Genomic DNA, 25,340 nt, shown 5'->3' on the forward strand with positions numbered 1-25,340 from the left:
CAAACATATGTGCATGTATCGGTTATTATTATTTCGGGGACAAAACTGCAGTTTTTGTGACAGCTCTTGACATTATAGGATCACTGTTTTTGCTTTGCACTGCCTTGAATTCTTCTCTTTTTTTTGGGGGGGGGGGGCTTGGTCAAGTTGGTTGTGGATCGAGTTTTTTCATTAAAAAGTTATCTTCTTCTTCTTTCTTTTTTCGGGGAGGGGGTCGGCCTATATGAATAATGGCCAGAGTATGAGGTTGTATTATATGTACATGGAGTTTCATTGAGAAGCGTCATTACAAAATAACCAAAAATAAATTAGTTCCTTAAATGACGTACTATCCAATCACCCCCCCCCCCGGCCCCCCATTTGTGAAGAAAATAATAAAATTTCTTTCAAGCATTGTTATTTTATAGTCCTACCAGTCTTACCCGGTAAATTAGAATGTATAAAAACCAGAGTGTAAATGTAAATAAATTCATAAATTCATAAATTCATAAATGATACTTTAAAATCGTATCAGGACATCTACCCCCTGGACATCCATCCCGGACATCCACCCCCCGATAATCCACCCTCTAGGACATCCACCCCCAAGGACAATTACCCCCTAGGACAACTACACTCTTGGACATCTACCCCCTGGACACTCTACCCCGCCCGGCCGATATCTAATACCCCCCCCGGACATCTAACCCGCGGCCCGCACATATACCCCCGGACATCTACACGTATACCCCGGACAAAGGATCGAATTAAGGTAAGGAGTAAAACAAAAAGAAGAAGAAGGGTAATAGGAGGAAGAAACGTAAATGAAATAAGAAGAAGAAGGGAATAATTGCAAGTAGAACATTTCTAGGCCATTATTTAAAAAAGAAAATTTTGCTCGCGCTCCGTGCTGTGCCAGTTAAGTGAGATAATATTTTGAACAAGAGTATAGCATATGGAGTTTAAAAGTTACCATTTTCAAGTCAATATGCACAGATAATTCTGTTCGCGATTCGAGTTTGCAGTATTTTGTATTAGCGCGGTACGCACCCTGATCATGATCACAAAATTGCTAAGAAAATTAAGTTTTGAAAAAAAATGAACAAATTTCAACTCGCGCTTCGCGCTCGCATTGTGTCTTTGATAAGATTAATATCTTGCTCAGCAGCTCAAGAGGCTTAAATGGAGCTTGAAATATTCAGGTATGAAGTAATATACGAATCATAATTCAGCTCGCGCTGAGCACTCGAAATATTTGATTTATAAAGTACCTCTCCTCGATCTTCGAAAATGGTTAGTTTCGGTCATGTTCGCTCATTTGTTTTACGTAGCAGATAATGTTAGCCTGCTAGTATATAGTATACTTACGCAAACCCTATTGCAAATCAAAATCAATTCCGGATTCGATATTTGCTTCCTCAAACTGTAGCTATATTATATCAGTAGGCAAAGCTTTATAGTACAAGAACATTGTTTATTTCAACATTAAATGCGTTAATTAAGTTTGTTTGGAGTGTATTAATTGTTTCAATTAAAAAAGGTCTAGGAACGGAAACTATCGTACGTTAGTCACGTGACGTTGTACCCAGGAATATGCCATGTTCTGCCTGCTCGATCTCAAAGTTTGGGAGAAAAATGAGATGTAACCATTATACTAGTCATAAGTATTATACATCAAATTGTGGGTAATCTATTTAGCATTAAGATGACAATCAATCTCGACCTTTTTTACCCTTAGGGATATTCCAGTGGGAAAACAAAGGTGCCAGTGTCTCGAAAATATGGGTGGTTTTAGACCATTTGCCATAGCAAGAGTTGTGAACATGGACACTTTCAAATGAACAGCGAGACATAAATAGTGAATAAATTGTAATAATATTTACATCAAATTAATGGAATTGGATAAAAGTTATATACCCGGATTTCTGCAATATTACGTTCATGAAAACCACTGTTCCCTGTGTTGAAGCTGTGTGTGTGGACTTTCGGACACTCAAATGCACGCGACTAACCATTATGGCATACAATAAAGTCCTCAAAAAGATCAATTTTGATTATCTTTTTTATTTCATCGAAGATTTTACCTCGCACTTCGCGCTTGCATTAATTGTAAAAATGTAATAACACATGCATCATGTTGTTACAGAAAGTGATAAAAATGTCCTTTTTGAGATCGAATATCAAAACGTTTAACTCACGCTTCGCGCTCGCGTAATTCATTTTGGAAAATATACCCATCGTTTAATGATTGCCAAATATGAATAGAGTGTCATGTTTTCAAATCGGAACATCAACAATTTCCAGCTCGCGTTTCGTGTGCGCATTAATTAAATAGTGGGACACGTATCCTCTTGAATTTAGTACCAAAATTCCTTAAAATGTTAAGTCAGTGTAATCATATGTGACGTAAGCATGGGAGAGGGGGGGGGGGCGGCTGGAGGACGCATTCCCTCCAAATATTATGATGATATGAAATAAAATAATAATATAAAAATGAAGAAAGAAAAAAAGAAAGATCAATGAAAGAAAGAAAATAAAGAAAGAAAGAGGAAAAGGGGGTGGAAAAGACAAAGTGTTATACCATGGACCTAGGTCCATTGTTATACAGGTATGATGTTGCAGTGAAAAGGACATCAACCCGCCAAGGTCTTCGCGTTACGCACTCGCGATCGTGTTCCGCGCGTATAACATGTACAATAATTAATTATCACTTCTTTGTATTATCTACAATAAAAAAGTGGAGCTCCTCGGGCAGTCTCGCCTGCACAATTCAATATAGCAGCAGTGCTGACTTTTAAAACAACTATAGAATAATCATTCACAAAAACACCATTTATATGATGAAAAAATACTATGTTGCACTGACCCTTAACAGGGACCTGGGAACGATTTTTTCAGTGGGGGTGCTGAAATCTCTCCTCAAAGGTGAGGGGGGGAAGACACAATTGAGTTTTTTCCATAATTACACACACACACACCCTCACACGCACCCCCTCACACACACACACACACATATATATAAATATACATCTATATGACAGTCACTTCTTAGCTTTCTTCTTATAAAAGAACATAAATATATAATTAGATAATTAGAGCGCGAAGCGCAAGCTATTTTTTTGTGGAAATTTCATGTATTTTGTCCTGAAAATTGAACATTTTGAGCAATGTTTGTGGTCCAAGATGCGTATGTAACAAATAATAATTGTGAGCGCGATCAGCGCGAGCAGATATTTTTTATATACGCTCTGGCCTGATCGAAAGGGACATGTTATAAGGACTATTCTGCAGTTACCCATGAAGACGATACATATATCAACAATCAAATAATGCGAGCGCGAAGCGCGAGCTTAAAATTTGACATTCCGACCTAAATACTGGACATTCTAAGCACGTTTTGTAAATATGAACAAGATAAGTATATAACTATACAATTGATGCGAGCGCGAGCGGAAACAAAATTGAGATTTCAGACCAAAAAAAACGAGAGATTCTAAGCACTTTTCTAATCATAATGAGGATAGCTATAAATGTATACAATTGATGCGAGCGCGAAGCGCGAGCGGAAATAAAAATGAGATGTCAAACCTAAAAACGAGACATCTAATGCACTTTTCTAATAATGAACAGAATAGGTATATAACTATACAATTGATGCGAGCGCAAAGCGCGAGCGGAAACAAAATTGAGATTTCAGACCTGAAAACGGGACATTCTATTCATGTTTTGTAAATCAAGAAAATGATGGGTAATTGGATATATTCTTAAATTAATAATGTGAGCGCGAAGCGCGAGCAGAAAATTTTTGATATTCTGATCTGAAACTCCACACTGAATGTAAAATGGTTTAAACAGATAAAAAAAACTCAGACGAACATAAGAATAAAGATTTGATCAAAATCAGACAAGGAATATCACAGTTATTGCATTTTAAAGATTAGCATTATTCCAGTGAAACAGTTTTAGGCATTTCTTCATTAATATTCAATGAGCAAACTGGTGATGTCATATCCCCACTTGTTCTTTTGTATTTTATTATATAAAATTAGGTTTATTCAATATTTTCCTTCCAAGAACCAAAAAACAGTTGAATTGACAACTGATTTAGTCCATAAGATATTCTTTGCTGCAACTTATTTCATTATAAGGGAGACATATCATTCACTCTGGTATGAAAAAAATGAAACAATTTTGATTCCACAAGAAACAGGATATTGGGAATGTCACAGCATCAGCCCACCTATGAAATATTCATGACGACATGCATATCACCATTTTCATAAAATATTGCTAAACTTTAGAATTAAATAATTTAACTAATGGTTATCAGATTTTGATAAAATTTATTCATTTTTTATAAAATGTATTTGATATAAATATTTTCAGCCCAGAGTACCCACCCCCCACCCAATCAATCTGCGTATCTGAATAAACATGCCTGCGCGTGTTTAGAGTTAGACCTAGTATCTGGGCATTCTAAATACATTTCATTTAATTATAAAAATCAATATTGCGAGCGCGAAGCGCGAGCAGAAAATATTAGATATTCCGATCTGAAAGAGGGTGAATTTAAACATTATTTCAAGTAATGTGTCGGAAAATTCTGAAGTGGGGGGGGGGGGGTTCTACATTTTCATTACATTTCTGTCATTTATCATACCTACCACTAGATTTCAAGGTGCGCTGCCTATGGAAAATAACACACGCAGCACCCTAAAATTTTGGAGTTGCTTCACCCCCAGCACCCCCGCTTCCCAGCCCCCAGGGCCATGGGGCAGGGCGAAAAAGACTAGTGAAATTTGATTTATATTATCTGACTTGTAATTTTTGTATACAATACACGGGCGGTCGGGCGCGGGCTCACTTGATTCGACATAAAACCTGGAAGTTTCAAGTCAAACTACCCCCATGTCCCTCCCTGCTATCGAAGAGTGTGTATGGTTATCACGTATTGCGCGCTACCACGTCTGTATCGGAGTGCTGCCCCGCTGGAGCTTGATTGAGTCGCGTTATAGGAGGGATGTTATTGGAATATGTGAAAGACTATGTAAATGATTTGCGATTGTCGGATGTGATAAATATGTACATTATAACATATTTTAAAAAATACAGGGGGGAACCCGATTTCGTGGGGGTGCTGCCTATGGAAAATAATACACGCAGCACCCCCAGGATAATTAGTGATACTTGATTACCCTTATACCACATTTCATGAACTAGATCCATGAACTTTCAAAGTTATGATGGCAATTCAATAAATACCCCCAACACGGCCAAAGTTCATTGACCGTGGTCATGTGACCTGAAACTCAGTCAGTGGCCAGGGGGGGGGGGGCAATTAAGAGCCAAAAATTTCCCGGTAATATCACGGTATGAACAGGACTTTTTATGACTGAGCCCGAGCATTAGGGCGAAGCAGCTCAATGCGTGATAAGTACAAAAAAGAGGGGGCACAGCATAACGCGCGCGTGGCAAAAAGTTGCTTAACATAAGTCCCGGCCGAGCGAATAAACAAATCACCTATTCATGAGAATCTAACTTTGAGAATGATTTTGACAAGGTATTCAGAAAATAACATCATATATCTTACATCTTCCTTTTTGTTCTTATTATTGTAGAACTTTTGGGGACCAGTGCTATGTGGATTGGGTCCGGGGTAGTGGCGGCACCAGGATAACCTAGGGGGAGGAAAAAGAACATTGGGAGGCACATTTTTTTTTGCCTATTTCACAAAATCGAGCGAGAAGCGTGAGGTAATTTTTCAATGTAGGCACCACTGACTTGAAAAGGGACCTGTTAAGGACTAGCTGTTTGCATTGGTTCATGAAGATTATATCTCACCAAATAAATAATGCGAGCGCGAGCTGAAAATTTTGGATATATTTTTGGGAGCTAACAGTGATGGGTGAGAAACTTTTCAAAACACTTCAAAACAGCACTTTGCAGATTTATGCCGTTACTGCACGGGGCGGAGCCCCCGGAACCTCGTGATATTTTTAAACATTGCAAATGGCTATTTTATTATCAAACCGCAGGTACACACACAGCACTTCAAAGCCGTTGCGGATAATAAACGAAATATTTTGTGGCAGCACAACATAGCGAATGTGGTAAAAAAAAATTGTAAAAAGTCATTAGCGAGCGAAGCGAGACAGAAAAATTTGGCCTTTTATAAAAATATTTTGAAATCAAATTCTAATTATGTGATAATAGCTTTGGAAATTTAGCCAAAGTAGGCATTAATATACTTTTTACGATAAATCTAACAGGCGTAAAGCTTTACTTATAGGTTATGATCGACATAGGGGGATTTATAACTAGCCCTTGGCTAAGGATCTTTTTTTGTTCTGATTGCAACCATTAATGCATAAAATTTAGCAAGCTTATAATATACGCCATTCACCTTTCTTCCCGTTCTTTATATTAATCATCGGCAGCCCGGTCGTGTTATTAAGTTCTTTTCTTTTCTTTTTATTTGTCCCTTTTCTTCATATTCTGATTTTTCAATTTTGCTTTTGGCTCTACCTTCATTTCCCGTTTCTTTTTGTCTTTCTCCAAATTTCCCGCCATTCTTGCCTGTGCCATTAAGTCATAAGGCTTTTGATTTTATATCCCTCTCTTGCTAATCATACTAAGGTATTATTCAAATCTACTATTTACATCTCAAATGTTCTTTCGTTCATTTTCCCACTTTCCTTCCATTTTCTCTATTCATGTTCTGTCTTTCTGTCCCTTTCCTTTCACTTTCCCTTTCCTCTTTTTCTTTCTTTCTTTCTTTCCATTTCCCTTTCTCTCTTTTCTCTTTTCCCGTTTTTTTTAAACCCTTTTTACCATTCCTCTTTTTCTATCTTTCTTTCCCTTTCCCTTTCTCTCTTTTCTCTTTTCCCGTTTTTTTTACCCAGTGAAATCCGCCAGGGGGGCAGCTTGCCCCCCCCTTCCCCCGCCTGTTACGCCACTGGTGGGGCCATGGGCGACTAAAATAGTTCCATGCCCCCACTGATACAGATCAGTGCTGTGCCTCCTCAAGGGTTTTGGCTAATTGCTCAAAAAGCAATGGAGTACAAATTTGGGGCAAACAAGCTTTACAGGTAAAACTTTACGCCCACAACAAGGTATGTTAAAATGACCATGCAGGCAATTCAAAGGGGGCCGGGGGTCGGTGTTTGAATTCAGGTTTTCACTTCAAAATCAAGGTGATTTTGTTCAGGAAAACTTTGACAAACAAAAAAAAGTGAGTATTCGGTACAAAATGAAAGTAATTTGAGTCAAATTTCTACATTTTATAAAACCAACCTAATTTCCAGGGGGTGCGCGCGCTGCCTATAATCATGATAATAGTAGTGCATAACATAATAGCACGTCATTAATACAAGAAATCATGGGCGTCGCTCGACCCGCAAGCCGCCCCTATATGACATAACAGTCATTTTTATATGTTCTGTATATATATTTTACTCTTCGAATTGATTTTTCCTATTCACATGCATAAATACCACAAGAATATTGAGAATTGTTGTTTTAGCAACGAGTAGGTGAACTATCGTAGGTCGGGGGGGGGGGGGCATGCAGCCGGGGAGAGAAGGGAGGGGGGTCGATAGACAGAGGGAGAGGGGGAGACCAAGGACGATGTTGTAGCTGTGCAAATATCAAATATAAGATCCCCCTTTCTACACCGTTACGCGTTCAACGTACATATGGCATTATCCGACCACCAAACGACTTGTGGTAAAAGAAAAAGGTCATAATCAAACAAGATTTTCAACCTAAGCTCGTATGTTATTGAATGTTTACTGTAATTATCAGTTGAACGTCAACGTCTATAATCATATATAGCAAGTGTCATTGGTAGTCAGGACTGAAGTTTAACCAACCCTGATAAAGCCCCGGGATAGAGTGGATAGAGCCGTGATATTTGGACCCATCACAAATTTGTATTGGATGTCTATTGGATTTGTACATGAATTCACATTTTGAACAATTTTTGGATCTGACAAGAAATTTCAAAAGCTGTGCGAGACTTGATAGATAAAAGCCGTAGAACGACGCAGCACCAGCTTTCCGCGTTACAGATTTATCAGCAAGAAATGTTTAGGAGCTCAGTTCTGTTTTGTTTAGAACGATTTTAATATGTCCCCCCTTGATCTTTCTTGTTCTAGTTATCGGATCGGATTGTCCTGAGATGATGATGATGATGATGATAATAATAATAATAATAACGGCAATTAACCCAGCGGACCATGCTATCAATATTACCCCTTAATGGGCTGCCCTGGCGCTCAAACATTCGAGGAATTAATTTCTTCCTACCAGGTACCCATTCACCTCACCTGGGTTGGGCACAGTATTGGGGTAACGTTCTTACTGAAGGAAAACACGAAATAGAACCGAAAGGCGAGAGTCATAACCACTAGACCATGACGCCCCATCCAGGCTAATTAACAAGCATAACCTTGGGGATTCCATGACATTTTCTCTGGCGACAATTGCTCCGATAGTAAATCTGCACATTAAAGGGGAATCCAGCCTTGGCCATAAAATGTTGTGTTGGGAAGGAGAAAATAAATTAAACAGAATGGAGTAAGTTTGAAAGAAATCGGACAAGCAATAAGAAAGTTATAGCTGCTTTAAAATTGAGATCACTAATACTATGTAGATTTCAAATTGGCTACTGAGTAAGTAAATTATGACAAGGGGCAAGGACAACTTTCCCATAGGCCATGTACTTTATTATCAGAGATTTGTGGTTTTCTCCTAAGTACCCATTCCCCTGGGGCAGTAATCTAAATATAACCCAGGTAGTATATTGTTTTATGTCCTCATGAAAGAAAAATATAATTTGAAATAAAACTTTTGGGAAAAATGACATTTTAGCCAAAATATGTATTGGAGTACATGGAAGAGTAGTCCTTGCCTTACATCACTATGACATCCCATATGCGGCCAATTTGAAGTCTCCATGGGTATAGTGATTACCAATATTTACAACTTTTAAAAATTCATAACTTTCTTGTTGTTTGTCCAATATTGTTCAAACTTTCACCTATCAACTTGTCTGAATTTTCTTTTCCTTATAAAAAGAAGTTTTTATTTGGGTTGGATTCCCCTTTAAGCGAAACCTTAAAGGGGAATGAAACCTTTGGAACAAGTGGGCTTGTGTGTAAAGAGAAAAATAAAAAAATGAGATCAAAGAAAGTTTGAGAAAAATCGGACAAATAATGAAAAAGTTATGAGCCTTTGAATATTGCGATCACTAATGCTATGGAGATCCTCCTATTGGCAATGCGACAAAGATGTGTGATGTCACGTGTGAACAACTTTCCCTAGTCAACAAATGTAGACCCGTATCTGCAGTGTGTGTACCACAGCTGATTCAACAAGTCTGCATAGCAGACTAGGTCTACTGTGGCTGAAATGGCTCGCTTCGCTCGGCCTTTCAGGCTGGTTAATTTTGCTTCGCAAACCAGTAGCAGCGCGCTCCCACCTCACGAGCCATTCAGAGTCTGCATAGCAGACAAAACTTTTCCTATAAAATACCCCTATAATGTCCTTTTTTGCTCTTTCTTATGGTGATACAAACTCTTTATCCATAATGTATTCTTAAAAAATCCGTATTACATGCCCTCTTATATAAAAATAGAAAGAATGCATGATCTACTGATAGATGTGATAAAAGAGGCAGTTAAAGTGAAATACTGGTATATAGAAACAACCCTGTATAGAAAGGTAATGGGAAAGTTATTCAAAAGTGACATCACACATCTTTGTCGCATTGCAAACCGGAGGATCTACATTACGATGATCTAAATTTCAAATGCTCATAACTTTCTTATTATTTATTCAATTTTTCTCAATCTTTTGTTGATCTGTTTCTTTGATTTTTCTGTTTTAACATGGGCTATCTTGTTTCAAAGGTTTCATTTTCCTTTAAATCTAACCTTCCAAAACTTACCCTTATCAGTATCTTTACATTATTCTAAACCAAAAAGTTTATTACAATTCTTACTCTAATGCTATGCCCTCTAAGGAGGCGCGATAGCTTAGTCGGTAGAGCGAGGGTTTCGGATTCCGGTTCGAGTCCCACTTGGTGCGCTAGTGCCCTTTGGTAAGGCATTAATCCTCATTACCTGGTCCCTCGGAGAGGACCTTAAGCTGTCGGTCCTCTGGTTGATTGCTTGCACATTTATGTCGTACACCCTTTGGCCTACATGGTTTTCATTTGAAGATTAAAGGACAAGTCCACCCCAACAAAAACTTGATTTGAATAGAAAGAGAAAAATCCAACAAGTATAACGCTGAAAATTTCATCAAAATCGGATGTAAAATAAGAAAGTTAAGACATTTTAAAGTTTCGCTTCATTTCACAAAACAGTTATATGCACATTTCGGTTGGTATGCAAATGAGGGAACTGATGACATCACTCACTCACTATTTCTTTTGTATTTTATTATATAAAATACGAAATATTCTAATTTTCTCCTCATTGTCCTGTGAAACAAAGTTTTTTTTCTCACTGAACATGTGGAACTACCATTGTTTAACATTTAATGGTTCAGTCAAGTTTGTCCTTATTGTCAAATCTGTAAAAATTGAAATATTGCATAATTCAAACAATAAAAAACAAAAGAAATAGTGAGTGAGCGACATCATTGACTCTCTCATTTGCATGTAACTGACTCGTTCATATAACTATTTTGTGAAAAATAAGCGAAACTTTAAAATGTCATAACTTTCTTATTTTACTTCCGATTTTGATGAAATTTTCAGCATTATGCTTGTCTGATTTTTCTCTATTTATTCAAATCAACTTTTTTCTGAGGTGGACTTGACCTTTAAGTACAAAAGAGAATCCATGCAATCTACTGTTTGCCGGGACTGATTGCCACTCACTCCAAGAGTTTGTTTGTATTCGTCATACGTGCAAAGGATCTCTTACGTAAGGAGCTATAGTGTCTCATTCTATGAATGTTTAGAGCAAACATTCAAGATCGAGCTTCCTCTCGGTGATCTATCGGCTGTATGCACAACCTTCAGTCTATATAGGTGAAGAAGCTCTCAAAAGATGATGGAGAAGGCACAGTTTCTAACAAATGGGATTATGGACGACAAGAAGCAGGGCCGCAGGGGACATTAATGTGCGCACTGAGAATACACATATAAAGAAGAAAATGGTACGTTCAAGTATATTTATAATTATAATATATATTACTTTCGAGATTATGACTTATGCAGCAGTCACATTTCCCATATGGCAGCCGTACAGCGAGTCGAATACAGCCGTTTTATAATTTTTTTTATTCAAATCAACTTATGTAGCTTGTACAAAACTTTTAAAAGGGCTGTTTTCGACTTGCGGTACGGCCGCCGTATAGGGGAAATATGACTGCGCCATAAAGCTATAATCATACTTAGGCCCTACTGTAAAACCTGATCATCATATGGATTCTGCTTTCTTTCCACCTTCCTCATTGAATTTCTTTACAGGCCTAATGGTATATAGATATATACCATGTCTCTTCATCTGCAATTTTGGGGGCAAATTTCAAGCAGGGTATATATATACAAGAAACTCGAAGACATTGTATGTTGAAAGGAACTCCATTCATTGAAATATATTATGCGATGTCTAGAGGCCTAGTGGTCAAAGGAGTATTTTCCTCAATATTTGACATGAATTTGCAAGATATTAAAGCTTAAAGTGAAATAATGAAATTTACAGCACAAATATTTCTTTAGACATTATAGCCCCCAAACCATATCAGGGGCGGATCTAGCTTTTTTCCAAGGAGGGGGTTTGACCGAACAATTTGACAAGCACAAAAAAGGGCTCGTATACAAAATGAAGGCCATTTTGGTACCGATGAATTTGACAACCAAAAAAAAAAAGGAAGAAGAAGAAAAAAGGTTTCACTACCACACACAGGCCAAAAGAAAGGGGTTCACTATAAAGTTCTGTGTTGGCTCCAAAATGTAAGTCATTGCGTATTCTTTACTTGGTAGCGCAAGGGGGGGGGGGGGGGGGGGTAACCCCTAATCCCCCCGTCTATCCGCTACTGCTTATACCAACGATTAAGTCTGTCCATTCCTAATGATATCTATACGTAACAAACGGAAAACTTATATCCCACCAACCATACCAGCATCTTGATTTAATTATTTTAAAGGCAAATTTGGAAAAAAACAGAAAAAAGCAGTTCAACACAAAATAATATAACAGACGGCCAATCTATTTTACACTCTTATCATCGTGACGATAAGAACGGGCACTAAAAGTGAAGTGTCGATGTTTATACACATGGTATTGATTTAAAAAAAGTTTCGTTTAAAGGTAGGTATGATGTATGGCTATTATGAATTGAATTTATTACCAAATATCACTGTCAGGTACATTACATGGACTAGTACATCGCATATAAACAAAAGGTTATAGCCCCAAAAATGTCATTATCATAGTTAAAACAATAATTTAAACTAAATCTCAATATGAAACTCATGAAAACATAGCCCGACTTGACGCTTCTTTAGAATCTTCAGACTGGTCGCGTGTCTACAATACAGATGATGTTAATGCATCATTTGAAAACTTCCTTGATATATTTTTTAATAAATTAGATACTTACATTCCAAAAGTAAAAGACAAAGAAACGGCGTACAAAAAAACACCAAGACTTCCATGGATTTCCAAATCAATTTACGTTCTATTAACAGAAAAAATAATTTGTACTACAAATTTAAGACAAAAGGTACCGAGCAAGCTGAAATTAAGTATTCCAGATACAACAATATTTTGACTAAAACAATACGACTAGCAAAGAAAAAATACTTCACGAAACAATTACATTTATATAAGAACGACATGCAAGGTACATGGAAGATTTTAAAACAAGCCATGAATTTATCAAATAACAAAACAAGCATAACTAAAATAAGGGATAAAGATGAAATTGTTGAAGACTCTGAAATTATTGCCAATATTTTTAACAACTATTTTTCCTCTATAGGTGTAAACTTAGCTCATGAAGTCCCTCCTTCAAACAAGCATTTTTCTGATTATCTGGGCATACCTAATCCAAATTTTATATTCTTTACCCCTGTTGTTGAAAAATAAATTATCGATATTGTGTCTAGTTTGAATAGCAAAAAAAGTCCTGGCTATGATGATATCAACAACTTTATTTTGAAGGGTGTAATTTCCTCTATTGTTAATCCTTTGGTGTATATTTTAAACCTTTCATTACAAAATGGTCAAGTTCCCGACAACATGAAAATTGGCAAAGTAATACCTCTTTTCAAAAAAGGTGATAAGTTTAATGTCAATAATTACAGACCTATTTCCTTATTGTCCTCCATATCAAACATTTTTGAAAAGGTTGTTTACAGTAGAACTATTAATTTTTTGAAAGCACACAATATTTTCTCCGAGTACCAGTTTGGCTTTAGAAAAAAACATAATACTGAACATGCCTTATTAAATTTCATTGACAAAGTGGCACATGCTCTCGACAACTCTTCACACATGGTTGGTATCTTCCTCGACTTCTCCAAGGCCTTCGACACAATCAATCACAATATGTTATTATGTAAACTCGCTCACTATGGGGTGCGTGGGAAGGCCTTGGAGTGGTTCAGGAGCTACTTATCTAATAGACGTCAGGACGTAACATTAAACGACTTTACATCCAACATGCGAAATATAAATTGCGGAGTCCCACAGGGTAGTCTGTTAGGTCCTTTATTATTTATCATTTACATTAATGATTTTTGTAAATCATCCGATATTCTTTCGTTCATATTTTTTGCCGACGATTCTAATCTTTTATATTCTCATAAAAATCCAAACACACTACTAAATATAGTAAATTCTGAGCTAGAAAAGGTTACTCAGTGGATAAGAGCTAACAGACTATCCCTTAATTAAAAAAAAAACCAAATACATGTTATTTAGTAACTCCATAGACACACTGCCCGCAAACATTGTGTTTGATGATACCCCTTTAGAAGTTGTTTCGTTTATAAAGTTCCTAGGCATAACTGTCGATAACAAACTTTCGTGGAAATATCACGTTGAAAATATTTGTAAAGCGATTTCACGCAACATCGGCATAATAAATAAACTGAAATTTCATTTTCCTCCACGAACCTTATTAATGCTTTATTCTTCTTTAATCTTACCATATTTGAACTACGGCATTCTTGTTTGGGGCAATACCCACCAAGTTATATTAAACAGACTTCTTTTATTACAAAAGAAATATCTCCGTATAATTAACCATTCTTCATTTCTTTCACACACAGACCCATTGTTTGCTGAAAACAAGCTGCTAAAAATAAATGATCTAGATCTGTTTCACTTAGGCCAATTTATGTATAAATATAATAACAATTCACTTCCTCACGTATTTGATTCAATGTTCCCTCAAAATCGTTCATTTCATCATTACCCTACGAGACAGTCTAATGAGTTCCATTTACCTCTTTTAAGAACACTGTTAGCTAAAAAAACATTTATATACGATGGCCCGAGATTCTGGAACTCCCTTAGTGAAGATATCATTAAAAGCCCATCCCTCTGTTCTTTTAAAATGAAACTTAAAAATAATTTTCTGAAATCATACAGGTCATCATTTCCTCAATTTTAAATGATTATATCATTAAATTCACCATTTCATGCCTCCTTAACTTATTTTTATTTATTTTTTGTTATTATCCGCGCGTTGAAGTCCTGCTGTTATCTTTCTTTATCTCTTTTCCCTTTTTATTTTAATTTCCCTTGTGTGTGCTTCCATGTTTTCTTGTTTCTTGTTCTTTGTTTTTTTTTGTTTTGCTGTTCCCTGTTTTGTCATCTTCGTGTCTGTCTTCGTAGGCAATTCTAAAATAATTATTTGAGGGGTCCACACAATACAAGCACTGCTTTTTAGTGGATCCCTCCATTTTCTCAGAATTTTATTTTAAAATGGTTATGATATTTTGCTTATATAATAATACTCTGTTTTGTTTTGCTTTTACTTATAGATAAATATCATATACTGTACATGCCTGAATTTATTTTGTCTGTATAAGTTCACTGTAACTATTTTGACCACATTACTTTGTTCTGTTGAAAATGAAATAAATAAATTGAATTGAAGTTGAATATTGTACATCAAATTCAGTACTAATTCTACTTATTACTGTTGCAGAAAATTGCGATCATTTTTTATTGTGAATTGCGATCATTTTTTATTATGAAAAACATTAGGTGTAAATGGGCATGTAGGCGTTCCCAGAAATGGCATAATCATAGCCAGAGTAGGACTCTCTACTCGGGTCTCTACTGCTATATGATACATTATAATCAGTACAAGATTGAACGTTATATTTATTGAAGAAAAATGAAAATAAAATCCCCATGCGAAATTATGAAGTACGGCTTCAATATTTTCTACCGTAAATCAGCACCCCTTTCAATAATACTTATTCCATTGGCCTTATTGGCAACAATAAAAAAAATTGTTTGTTTTTATTAACAGTAGAAAGTAAGGCAGAAGGCAATAATCATACTTATAGAGGTATATTGAATACAGAAACCGAAAATAGTTTTTATTTCCCTTTTCATGTCTCCCTTTTCAAGATCTGTGAAGACAATGACCGACAAACATGAAGATGATTAAACATAATTTATATCATGTGAATCATAAATAACAACGGACGGATATACAATCACGTGCTGTGATTGTTAAGGCTGTGCAGTTTCGAATAGAACTTCATCGGCGAAAGCAACTTTGTTTTCGATTATAACTAGGACGGTTCCATACTTCGATATCACTTCAAAACGCTTAAAGAGCTGAAAATGATCTGCAGCAAATCTACCCTACGCGATGCCTTGACGGCCCTACTAGTGGTCACCTTTGGTACCAGTACATGGGTGTCCCTTGGAGGGATCTGGGAGGAGCTACCACTCCTTACCAACTTGGACATCCCTGAGGGGTACAAAATCGGATCTTACTTCATCATCGTCACCCAAGCAGCAGTCATCGGACCACTCATTTTCGTCTCATGCCAATGCTTTGCTCCAAAGAAGTACCATCTGGAAATCCCAGCTATTTACGCGATTTTAGCGGTGGGTGCCACGGCCAGTTTCCTTTTGATATTCTTCTGGGATTCGTGTACGTTTTGGTTTGGAGAAGAGCATAGCACCGCTTTTCTTATCATATCATTCTTCATGGCCCTTGTCGATAGTACTTCTAATCTGACCTTCATGCCCTTTATTTCAAGTTTCAAATCAAAGTACCTCAATTGGTATTTCATAGGAGAAGGTCTTAGTTCCGTTATACCAAGTATCGTTGTCCTAATTCAAGGCTCTGGTGGAGAAGATGAATGCGTCGCCAATCATACATTTACAAATATCACCAAAGACCCCGTCACAAACGTCACAATTCGTCAAAACTGCACGATATGGGATGTCGAGAAAGTTGGAGACTTCCTCTTCCCGCCACAATATTATTTTACATTCATATTTGTTTTGTTTACGCTCAGTACGATTTCGTATTGGATCCTGAGATGTGTTCCATTATTTCAGGACCAGTACGAAGAAGAGGAGCTAACTGAAAATTCAGATGACACTGGCAGCGATTATACAGTATGTAGATGCCTGGAGTGTTGCAAGGGTAATCAAGTTGATGAGAAAACACCTTTACTCGTAAGTTACAACAATGCTGAAGAAAATCAAACGCAAGGGAATGGAACAGGATTGCCAAGAGAAATTTGTGAGGATGACCTTAATGAAGAATCATCTGTGGATAGGGAACGCGAAATTGATTGCAGTAAGGTTGGCATTGTAGGTAGCAATATTGAAAGAGACGAGATTACAGGGAACTCTAATGTTTCCACGAGTAGTTCATCTGCAAGGCATGCGTTTCTCTTCATAACGTTGACACTAATCAGCGCCCTAACCTTTAGTGTCCTACCAGCTATCCAGGGATATTCAGCAGCAGCATACGGGTCACACATATACCTCGTTGCAACAGCCTTTGCAGAAATCGGTGTCCCAGTTGGGTCCATTCTAGTCATGATTCGTCCAACAACCAGCTATCCACTTGTCTTTCTGACGTCACTCGGTGGCGTGGCTGCTGGTGGGTATTGCGTCTTGACAGCATCTCTCAGTCCAACACCTCCGTTGCAAGAACACAGAATCGGAAAAGTTTTAATCGTAAGTTCGATTAGGGTTTGGGCGACAATAAGGCAATTTATTATCAGTAAAAGTTAATACTAGTTTTGTCAATTAGATAGGTTTCAGTTTCAGTTTGGTTTATTTTCACTTCAACTCAAGTCAATTTAACAATAAAATAAATCATTACAAAGATGATAGTATACAAATATATACAATATGACATAGATTAACATTTATAATAGACACTAAAACGATATGATAGTCATATTCATAATGATATTTACAATGAACTAGATAATAACCATGATAATAATAACTGTAAAATATTTATGATATAGCATTTGTATATAACTTTTATTCATCTTTACTATTTAAATAAAAGTTGAGGAAATAAAGGGATCCACTAAAAAGCAGGGCATGTTGAGTGTGGATTCCTAAAAAAGTATAAAAAACCAGATTTGTAGGTATAAGTATAAAATGCAAGAACGAGAAAAAAATCCTAAAAAAGAAAACGTCTTATGTTATGGTGATGAATGGAATACGGAAGTGATGGATGGAGAGTGAAAAGAAATGTAACCGAGAAGAAAGACTGGTGCACCTGAGTGGATGAAAGAGAAAGATAGAAAAAGAGAGGGAAAAAATAAGAGTGATGGCAGATCGGAGGGGGGGGGGGCAGTCAAATGTATTGCTGTACACATGCGTGACCAAATTATTTCCAAACACCCCCTAAACGAATTTTCTGTGTGTAAAATAACCCTCTAAACAGGTTTTTTTTTCGTGGGCTTTATTTACACATTTTGACCCCTACACAAGTTGTCGCCAGAATATGACCCCGGGGAAAAAGCTTGGGGAAAAACATACCCTAAACCCTTTTTATGCGCATTGACGTCACAATGGATGAACAGGTGATTAATCAGCTACAGGTATCAACTGATTTTTCACATGATAAGCATTGCAACTGCTGATCCGATGTGTTATAAAGCTAATTTGAAGAAAATAATCCATCGACCCATGTTTTCTTAAATACCACTTTCCTGTGAAGTGCAGCAGATATGACGAATAGGACATCGAGTTCGAATAAATCGTGGAGTGGTTTGGAACCTTTCTTCACATAAATGCAAAGCCTTTGGCGTGTTTTTGGTGTTTAAAATAGCACACTTGCTCCAACAAAAGTCTTCTACAAGCTTGCTAATGTTGGTGAAAATGACACGGATTTTGAATAAAATGCAGGATTTATTGTACTTCTCAGATTTGTTATAGAAATTTCATCTTTTTGAGATTATGTTTTTGTCTTCTTTCACACCATTTGAAAGAAATGAGGGTGCTGCTAGCCTTAAAAGGGCAAAAAAAAAAGCAACATGAAAAAGTTCTCCATCTTCATTATACCATTCTGAACTATATTGTAAAATTTGATGAAGCTTAGTAATAGAGGTTTAACCGCAACGTTGTGATATCGTGGGTCTAAAAATGCCAAATTCTTTTGAATGAGCCATTTTCGATAACTTCCAATTCGGTGAACTTCAAAGATCAGTAACAAAAAATCAAGCACATGAACCCATGTTAATTTTTGCATATTTTTTGCATGGTCACGCATGTGTAAAGCAATATATTTGACTGCCCCCCCCCCCCCAGTGAAAGAATTTGGTTGACGTGACCCTATTTAGAGGCGTGTTTACAGTGCATCACATTGTGCATGACAGAGTCCTAAAAGGGAAGGTTTTCATTCTTTTTGTGAGTCTTTGGTATATCACATAGTGATATGGCCTATTTTTCTAACATTTTAAAATGCATTTTCGACTTTGTTAAAAATCTGATAATTAATCAAGGAGCCAAATTAGTTCCCTGTCCACTTTGGTAAATCTTGCTTACAATGTGAATTTAAAGTTTTTTCACTAAGATGGAGTGATGGTACGTACTGTGTTAGCCTTAGGATAGTGCGATCGTGATTTCTGTTTAATGACAATCATAGTAAGTATTAAGTCTCTTAAGAGAAGAAGAAGAATATTTTAATCTTATTATTTCACAGGTTTTGGCGTGGATCCTTCAGGGTATATTCTTCTCCTACTGCCGGGCCACCATTGGTTGGATTCTTCGTTCTGACAATAGGTCCCGGATGCTGATGATGTTCTTCGGAGGGTGTACTACAATCGGTACCATGGTTGGCGCCGTCATCATCTTTCCACTCGTAAGCGTTCTACAAATCTTTAAGAGCTTTGATCCATCTCAGGCGTGCGCCAGCCACGTAACTTGTCTTGCCCCTTATGAAGAACTTGTAACATCCAGCTTCTAGCAGACCATATCGAATGATTACGAACATTCAATTAGTAAAGATTTTCCAAACACACACACTTCGCACCCTGACCCACCCACCCACAAAAAAAGAAACCTGATGAATTATTGTTCTCTCTCGATGATAATGTATACATTGCCAATGCCCATTACTTACAATTTTCATATTTGTAGTATCTTTTCCTCCCATTTTATATACTGATTGTATTATTGAACTAGAATTGAACTAGGATTGTGTGTGAATGAGTGTGTGTGTTCATTGTGAGAGCTCTACTCTTTTCTCTAATCAGTCATGGCTATATGTCAGCATTGTTGTGCTACTATTTTTCCATTCAATCATGTTGAAGATGATAGTGAATTTCATTGGACCTTATTTGGTTATTTTGATTTAAACAAGACGATTGATGTCGAGCATTTGTTGAAATTGAAATTAAATCCCTTTTCAATCAACAAAACTTATACTAATGCACTTTCTGGTCCAGACATTCGTCTTGACAGTGCATGTGAATATATATTTTGTGAAGAATTCAGTAGACAGTTTAGCAATGTTAAGTCAAAACATTCATTTAAATTCTCGAAGCCTAAATGAAAAATTTTATGAAATGGAAATTGTTTTATCATCTTTAAACTTTGAATTTGATGTAATTGCTGTTACTGAAACTTGATTTAGTACTTCTAAAAATATAGAAATGTATAAATTAAATGGTTATTCGCTTGTTTCTAAATGTATACCTTTCGAGACTGGTGGTGGAGTTGCTCTATACTTGAGAGATAAACTTACTTATAATTAGTTGTCTGAATATAATTGTTCTGAACCTAATTATGAAATGGTATTTGTTGAAATTGCTAACAACCCCAAACCTACAGTTATTGCTTGTACTTATCGTCCACCAGACTCAGATATATCTGAAATATCATGAGTCTTTATTTTACAACTTGAAAAATTATATGAAAAAACATGGTCTCAAATAAATATAATACTTGGTCGAAATAAACATAAAAACTATCTCAAAACATGTACGATAGAAATGTGAAAATAAGTAGTAAGAAAATATTGCACATAATTTTAACAACTTTTGTATTAGTGTAGGTAAAAAACTTACCTCATCGTTTCAAAATCAAAGTTACTCTTTTGAAAAATACCTGTCAAAACCAAACTTAAGTTCATTTTGCTAGGTCAACAACTACTCATGAAATTGTCCAATTATCTTGTCTTTTAAAAATTGATAAATCAAATGGACCTGATTCTTTTTCCCCTAAAGTTGTTAAAACTATGTGACATATTTAATAAGTCTTTGAATAGTGGAATAGTCCCAAACAGACTAAAGGTGGCAAAGATTGTACCTCTTCACAAGAAAAATGATAGTAATGACGTAGAAAATTACAGGCCCATTGCCCTAGCTTTTATCAGTTTTTGCAAAATTATTAGAAAAGGTGATGCATAAAAGACTATATGATTTTTTTTTTACATAAATGTGACATTCTGACTTCAAAACAATTTGACTTCCGTCGAAACTATAGTACTGATTTGAGCATCGTTAATTTTTCAAATAATATCCTCCGTGAAAATTTTAATATGTTTTGTATTTATGGACTTATCCAAAGCATTTGACACAATCGACCGCCATATTTTACTTTAAATTATATCATTATGGTATTCGTGGTGTTCCACACCAATGGTTTCCTGATTATTTACTTAATAGAAAACAGTACATGTATGTGGTGGTCGATGGTGTTGAATCTGATTATATGAATGTTGACATTGGAGTACCACAGGGATCAGTACTTGGACCGCTTCTTTTTATTATTTATATCAATGATATTGTAAATTCGTCTAAATTACTTAATTTTTCATTATTTGCAGATGACACTGTGGTGTATCATTCGTATTCTAATAGCGGTTTCTAAATAATGATAGGACAAAATATGTAATTTTTCATAAGAAGAAAAAGAAAATACCTATAATTCAATTGAATCTGTCAAAATAAACAATGTTTTTATCGAACGTAAGCAAAATATATTTTTCTTAGGTATTTACGTCGAGGAGTGTCTTGATTGGAAATGTCATATTGATTATGTCTGTTCTAAAATTTCTCGTAGTAATGGTGGCTTGTATAAGTTAAAAAATATTCTCCCAAGGAACATATTAATGAAAATTCATAATTCAACAATCGTCCCCCATTTAAATAATTGCAATGTTATTTGGGGAAATACATACAAAACAAAACTAGACAAAATACAAAAGTTACAGAAACGCATAGCTCGGTTAATTACAAATGGTCATCATTTATCCTAAAGTTTGCCACTGTTTTAAAAAATGAAAATTATTCCTGTAACTTACTTAATAAAGCAAATTTCACAAAAACATTTTACCGCCTGTTTTTATTGGTATGCTCCAACCAAATTCTTCATTTCATAATTATCCAACTCGTCAAAGCAAAAACTTACACATTCCTCTTTGTCATTCAACATTACTCTAGAATTATTTATCTTCTGTTGGGGTACGTGAATGGAATAATCTAAATTTCGATATAAGATCCAGTATTTAAGTGCATGTATAAGAAACTTATATTAAATCAAATGTTGTTCATGGCTGAGTAGGATACTCACCTCTTTCATCTCCTAAAGTTTTCTTTTTACTTGTTTGCTTGTACACACTAAGAAATCCAAGTGCAAATGGGGTGTACCGTGTACGATACGTGCGTACACCTCGCAATACCATCGAGATGCAAGTTATAGCTCTTATGCGAGTGTCTGTTGTACACCCATGTACTCTTGCGTGCACCCCACCAGTCTCGCTGATAGACGTACATGGTATAGATAAAGTTGATTGTGATCGAAGATCAATAATGCACCCGGGGGGGGGGGGGGCGCTTCCATTGACGACTGGATACCATGCGCGACCATGCAGGGGTCTCGAAAAGCACCCTAAACACGTATTTTCAAAATTCTGAAAATGCACCCCTTAACAAATTTTGGCGTGTGATTATGTTTTGCAACAGTCTGAGCAATTTGATTCTTCATCGGATAGATGTTGAAATGCTGAAATGGTCTACGATGACTAAGATATACTTATATCCTCGGCGAGATGTGGAAAGTTCTGCAATATCTCTAAAAAAACATTTGCAGAGGGTGATCTGCAGTTATGTTGCGTAGTGGAGCTTACTTCTGATTGGGAGAGCGGAATGCTCCCCCCCCCCGGGGGGGGGGTGCTTCCATTGACGAGTGGATACCATGCGCGACCATGAGGTCTCGAAAAGCACCCTAATCACGTATTTTCCATATTCTGAAAATGCACCCCTTAACAAGTATTGGCGTGTGAAACCCTACCCTTAACAAGTATTGGAAACAAAACGATACTCTTGGCAAGTATTCCCTGAATTGACCCCCTTAATAACAACGATATTTTTATTGTTATGTCACTGTCGTCGGTTTTACCTTTACCTGATTGTGTTTCGTACAGCCCACTGAACTGGAAATACGTGGAAGTCGTGTTCACCCAAGCAAAACATCGCCGGCGAACTCGATAAGTCACGTGACCGCCGCCATTTTCCTAGGTCAATATTGTTCGAGAACGCGCCGTAGAAGAAAGTAATGTACTTAGTGTGGCAAAGTGTATTTTAATGTCATTAAGCCAATCATGTACAAACATATTTCTATATGCACATTGCATAAAGTACTGGGAACTGGTAATTCATATAGTTTTAAAAAAGGGGTTAAAATATTTGACAAGAGGTAGTGGTCTTGTTGTGCAATTTTTGACATGTGGAATATTTCATACTGACCAGGATGCATATAACTGGTATGTGAAAATAAGCGAAATTTAAAGTGCCACAACTTTTTAAATGCAATTACCATTGCTATGCTTTTCTGATTTGTATTAGTAAACTTGTTAGAGTTGACTTGGTTTTGTTTATCCATCACCCATTCCTTTATGTAAAGGTGTATTGATGTATATATAAGCATACATGTCGTGCAACATCCATGCTCTTCCAAATTAAATTTCATAAGAATTCAAATTCTATTGTGCCCATTTTTATAAACACTGTACTTAGTAGATATTTCATAGCTGAGCACACGAAGGTCCAACTTTGAAGGCTTCATTTAAAAGTAACAACCTTCTTGTCCTCAAACTTCTATTGAATTTTTCACCCTGACAGTATGAGAGGGTGGGAAGGGAATATTTACTCAAAATTTATATAGAGAAAGTTGAAATGAGAAAGGCAAATGGTAAAGATGGAGAGAGAAAAAAAGAAACAGACGATCAACGAGAAGAGATGGAAAGAAGAGGAAGATCAAAGAGAAAGAGAGAGAGAGAGAGAAAGGGGGGAAATGACGAGGGATTAGAAAGAGGTGAGGAGAGAAAGGCGAGACGAGAGGGAGATAAAAGAGCTAGGCTCGATATAAGGGAGATGGGATATAAGAGGAAATAAAAGAGAGATACAAGGGGGATAGAGAGAAAGGTAAGAAAGAGAGATGAGAAAGAAGAGGAAAATCAGAGAGAAAAAGAAGAAATGAAAGAGAAAGGAAAAATAATAAAGAGGGAGATCGAGATGATAAAGGGGAAAAATAAGAGAGAGAGGGGCATGAAAGTAGAAATGGAAGAAATAGAGGGGGTGGAGAAAAGGGAGGATAAGAGAGATGGACAGAAGAGGAAGATCAGAGAAAATGAGATGAGAGGAATAGTTGAATGAGAAGGGAGGTTTAAAAAAAAGCTGGAGAAAAGGGACATGATTTCTAATCGTTAAAAGGACTTTTTTAATGCAACCAGCTAGTTAGCCTTTATTGTTCAGACAAATTGTAGGCCTACTCAGAAAGCAAATTTGTTTGGGGCCTTTCTTTGTCACAGTGTGTGCGTGAAAAAGGTCGATTTTATGATTTCATGTCTATATGTTTACTCCCCTTTCATACAAAAATGTGACTAAATCAACATTTTCAGTTATGAAAGTATTCAATAACATATAGGTCATGATGTAACAAAGCAAACTAAAACTTTAAAGAGCACAAGGAACACTTTCTTTGCGTTCCTTTCTCCCATCTGCCTACTACACGCAGCGTTTGTCGACCAGCCAGTATTGACCTAGCAAAATGGCGGCGCGCTCAGTCGAGCGTGAAGCCCGATGCTCTTCGTTGCCGCACGGCTTTGTGTACGTTGGGAATAGGGACACGTATTCCACGTATTTCCAGTTCAGTGGTACAGCCCCATCTCCCACATCTCGCGTAAAAATATACTCTAAACACGTAGTGTTGACTCTTGGGCAAAAAGTACATCCTTTATAAAAAAAATAGTCTTAATTTTTTACACCCTCGCAAATTTGACCCTAAACACGTACCTTTCCTAGCGAAAGTAGATACCCTTTTTTCATTATTTTAGTGTTTTTGACACCCTTATTACGTTACGTACATAACGTGCCCTATCTTGATAAAGACATCCTTTTTACGTGTTTTTTTTGGTCGCGCATGGTATCCACTCGTCAATGTAAGTGCCCCCCCCCCCCCGGGATAATGCACTTACGCATTTCACTTTACCTAAGTGAAATCACTTTTAAAAATATTTAATATTCATGTGATGATTGTTTAAAAAACACATTTGATTACGTGTACATTTGGAGAAACAGTAAATAGAGCTATATATAAGTTGACCCACAACTTTAAGCACAAGTCAAAAAAAGAATCGGATCATATCGCTAGAGACCTCATCCGCTCTCAGCGCTTCTCGCTGGCATAGCGGGAAGAATCTTGAATACAGATAAAACGAGGTGAATTCGAGTCCCAACTAAGGTAACTAAAAAAATCGATACAGAAACTGAATGGACCGGAAGTCTCGACAATCTTTTTGCTATTTTAGGCGGGGGTACATTATTGGGATTATGCACCCTAAGGGGTAGACGTGTACACCCTCTAAGGTGCAGATGGACACCCCGA

The 25,340-nt window shown here is 36.6% G+C and overlaps 1 protein-coding gene across 1 annotated transcript; it reads left to right on the forward strand.

Moving 5' to 3' along the window:
• Nucleotides 1–10,853: 10,853 nt before the first annotated feature.
• On the forward strand, nucleotides 10,854–23,434 carry LOC129260031 (solute carrier family 52, riboflavin transporter, member 3-like). The gene is made up of 3 exons (XM_064114379.1): nucleotides 10,854–11,148; nucleotides 15,588–17,165; nucleotides 19,153–23,434. The coding sequence occupies exons 2-3, from the start codon at nucleotides 15,807–15,809 to the stop codon at nucleotides 19,414–19,416; spliced, it is 1,623 nt and encodes a 540-aa protein (XP_063970449.1). The 5' UTR covers nucleotides 10,854–11,148; nucleotides 15,588–15,806; the 3' UTR covers nucleotides 19,417–23,434.
• The last annotated feature ends 1,906 nt before the right edge of the window (nucleotides 23,435–25,340 follow it).

The sequence above is a fragment of the Lytechinus pictus genome, unplaced genomic scaffold, assembly GCF_037042905.1.
Source record: "Lytechinus pictus isolate F3 Inbred unplaced genomic scaffold, Lp3.0 scaffold_19, whole genome shotgun sequence".
Lineage (NCBI taxonomy): Eukaryota > Metazoa > Echinodermata > Echinoidea > Temnopleuroida > Toxopneustidae > Lytechinus > Lytechinus pictus.

Excerpts from the sequence above, each read along its gene's own strand:
- LOC129260031 (XM_064114379.1), top strand. The coding sequence starts at position 15,807 with ATGATCTGCAGCAAATCTACCCTACGCGATGCCTTGACGGCCCTACTA. Across the intron at positions 17,166-19,152 it reads GAATCGGAAAAGTTTTAATC|GTTTTGGCGTGGATCCTTCA; the intron begins GTAAGTTCGATT and ends ATTATTTCACAG.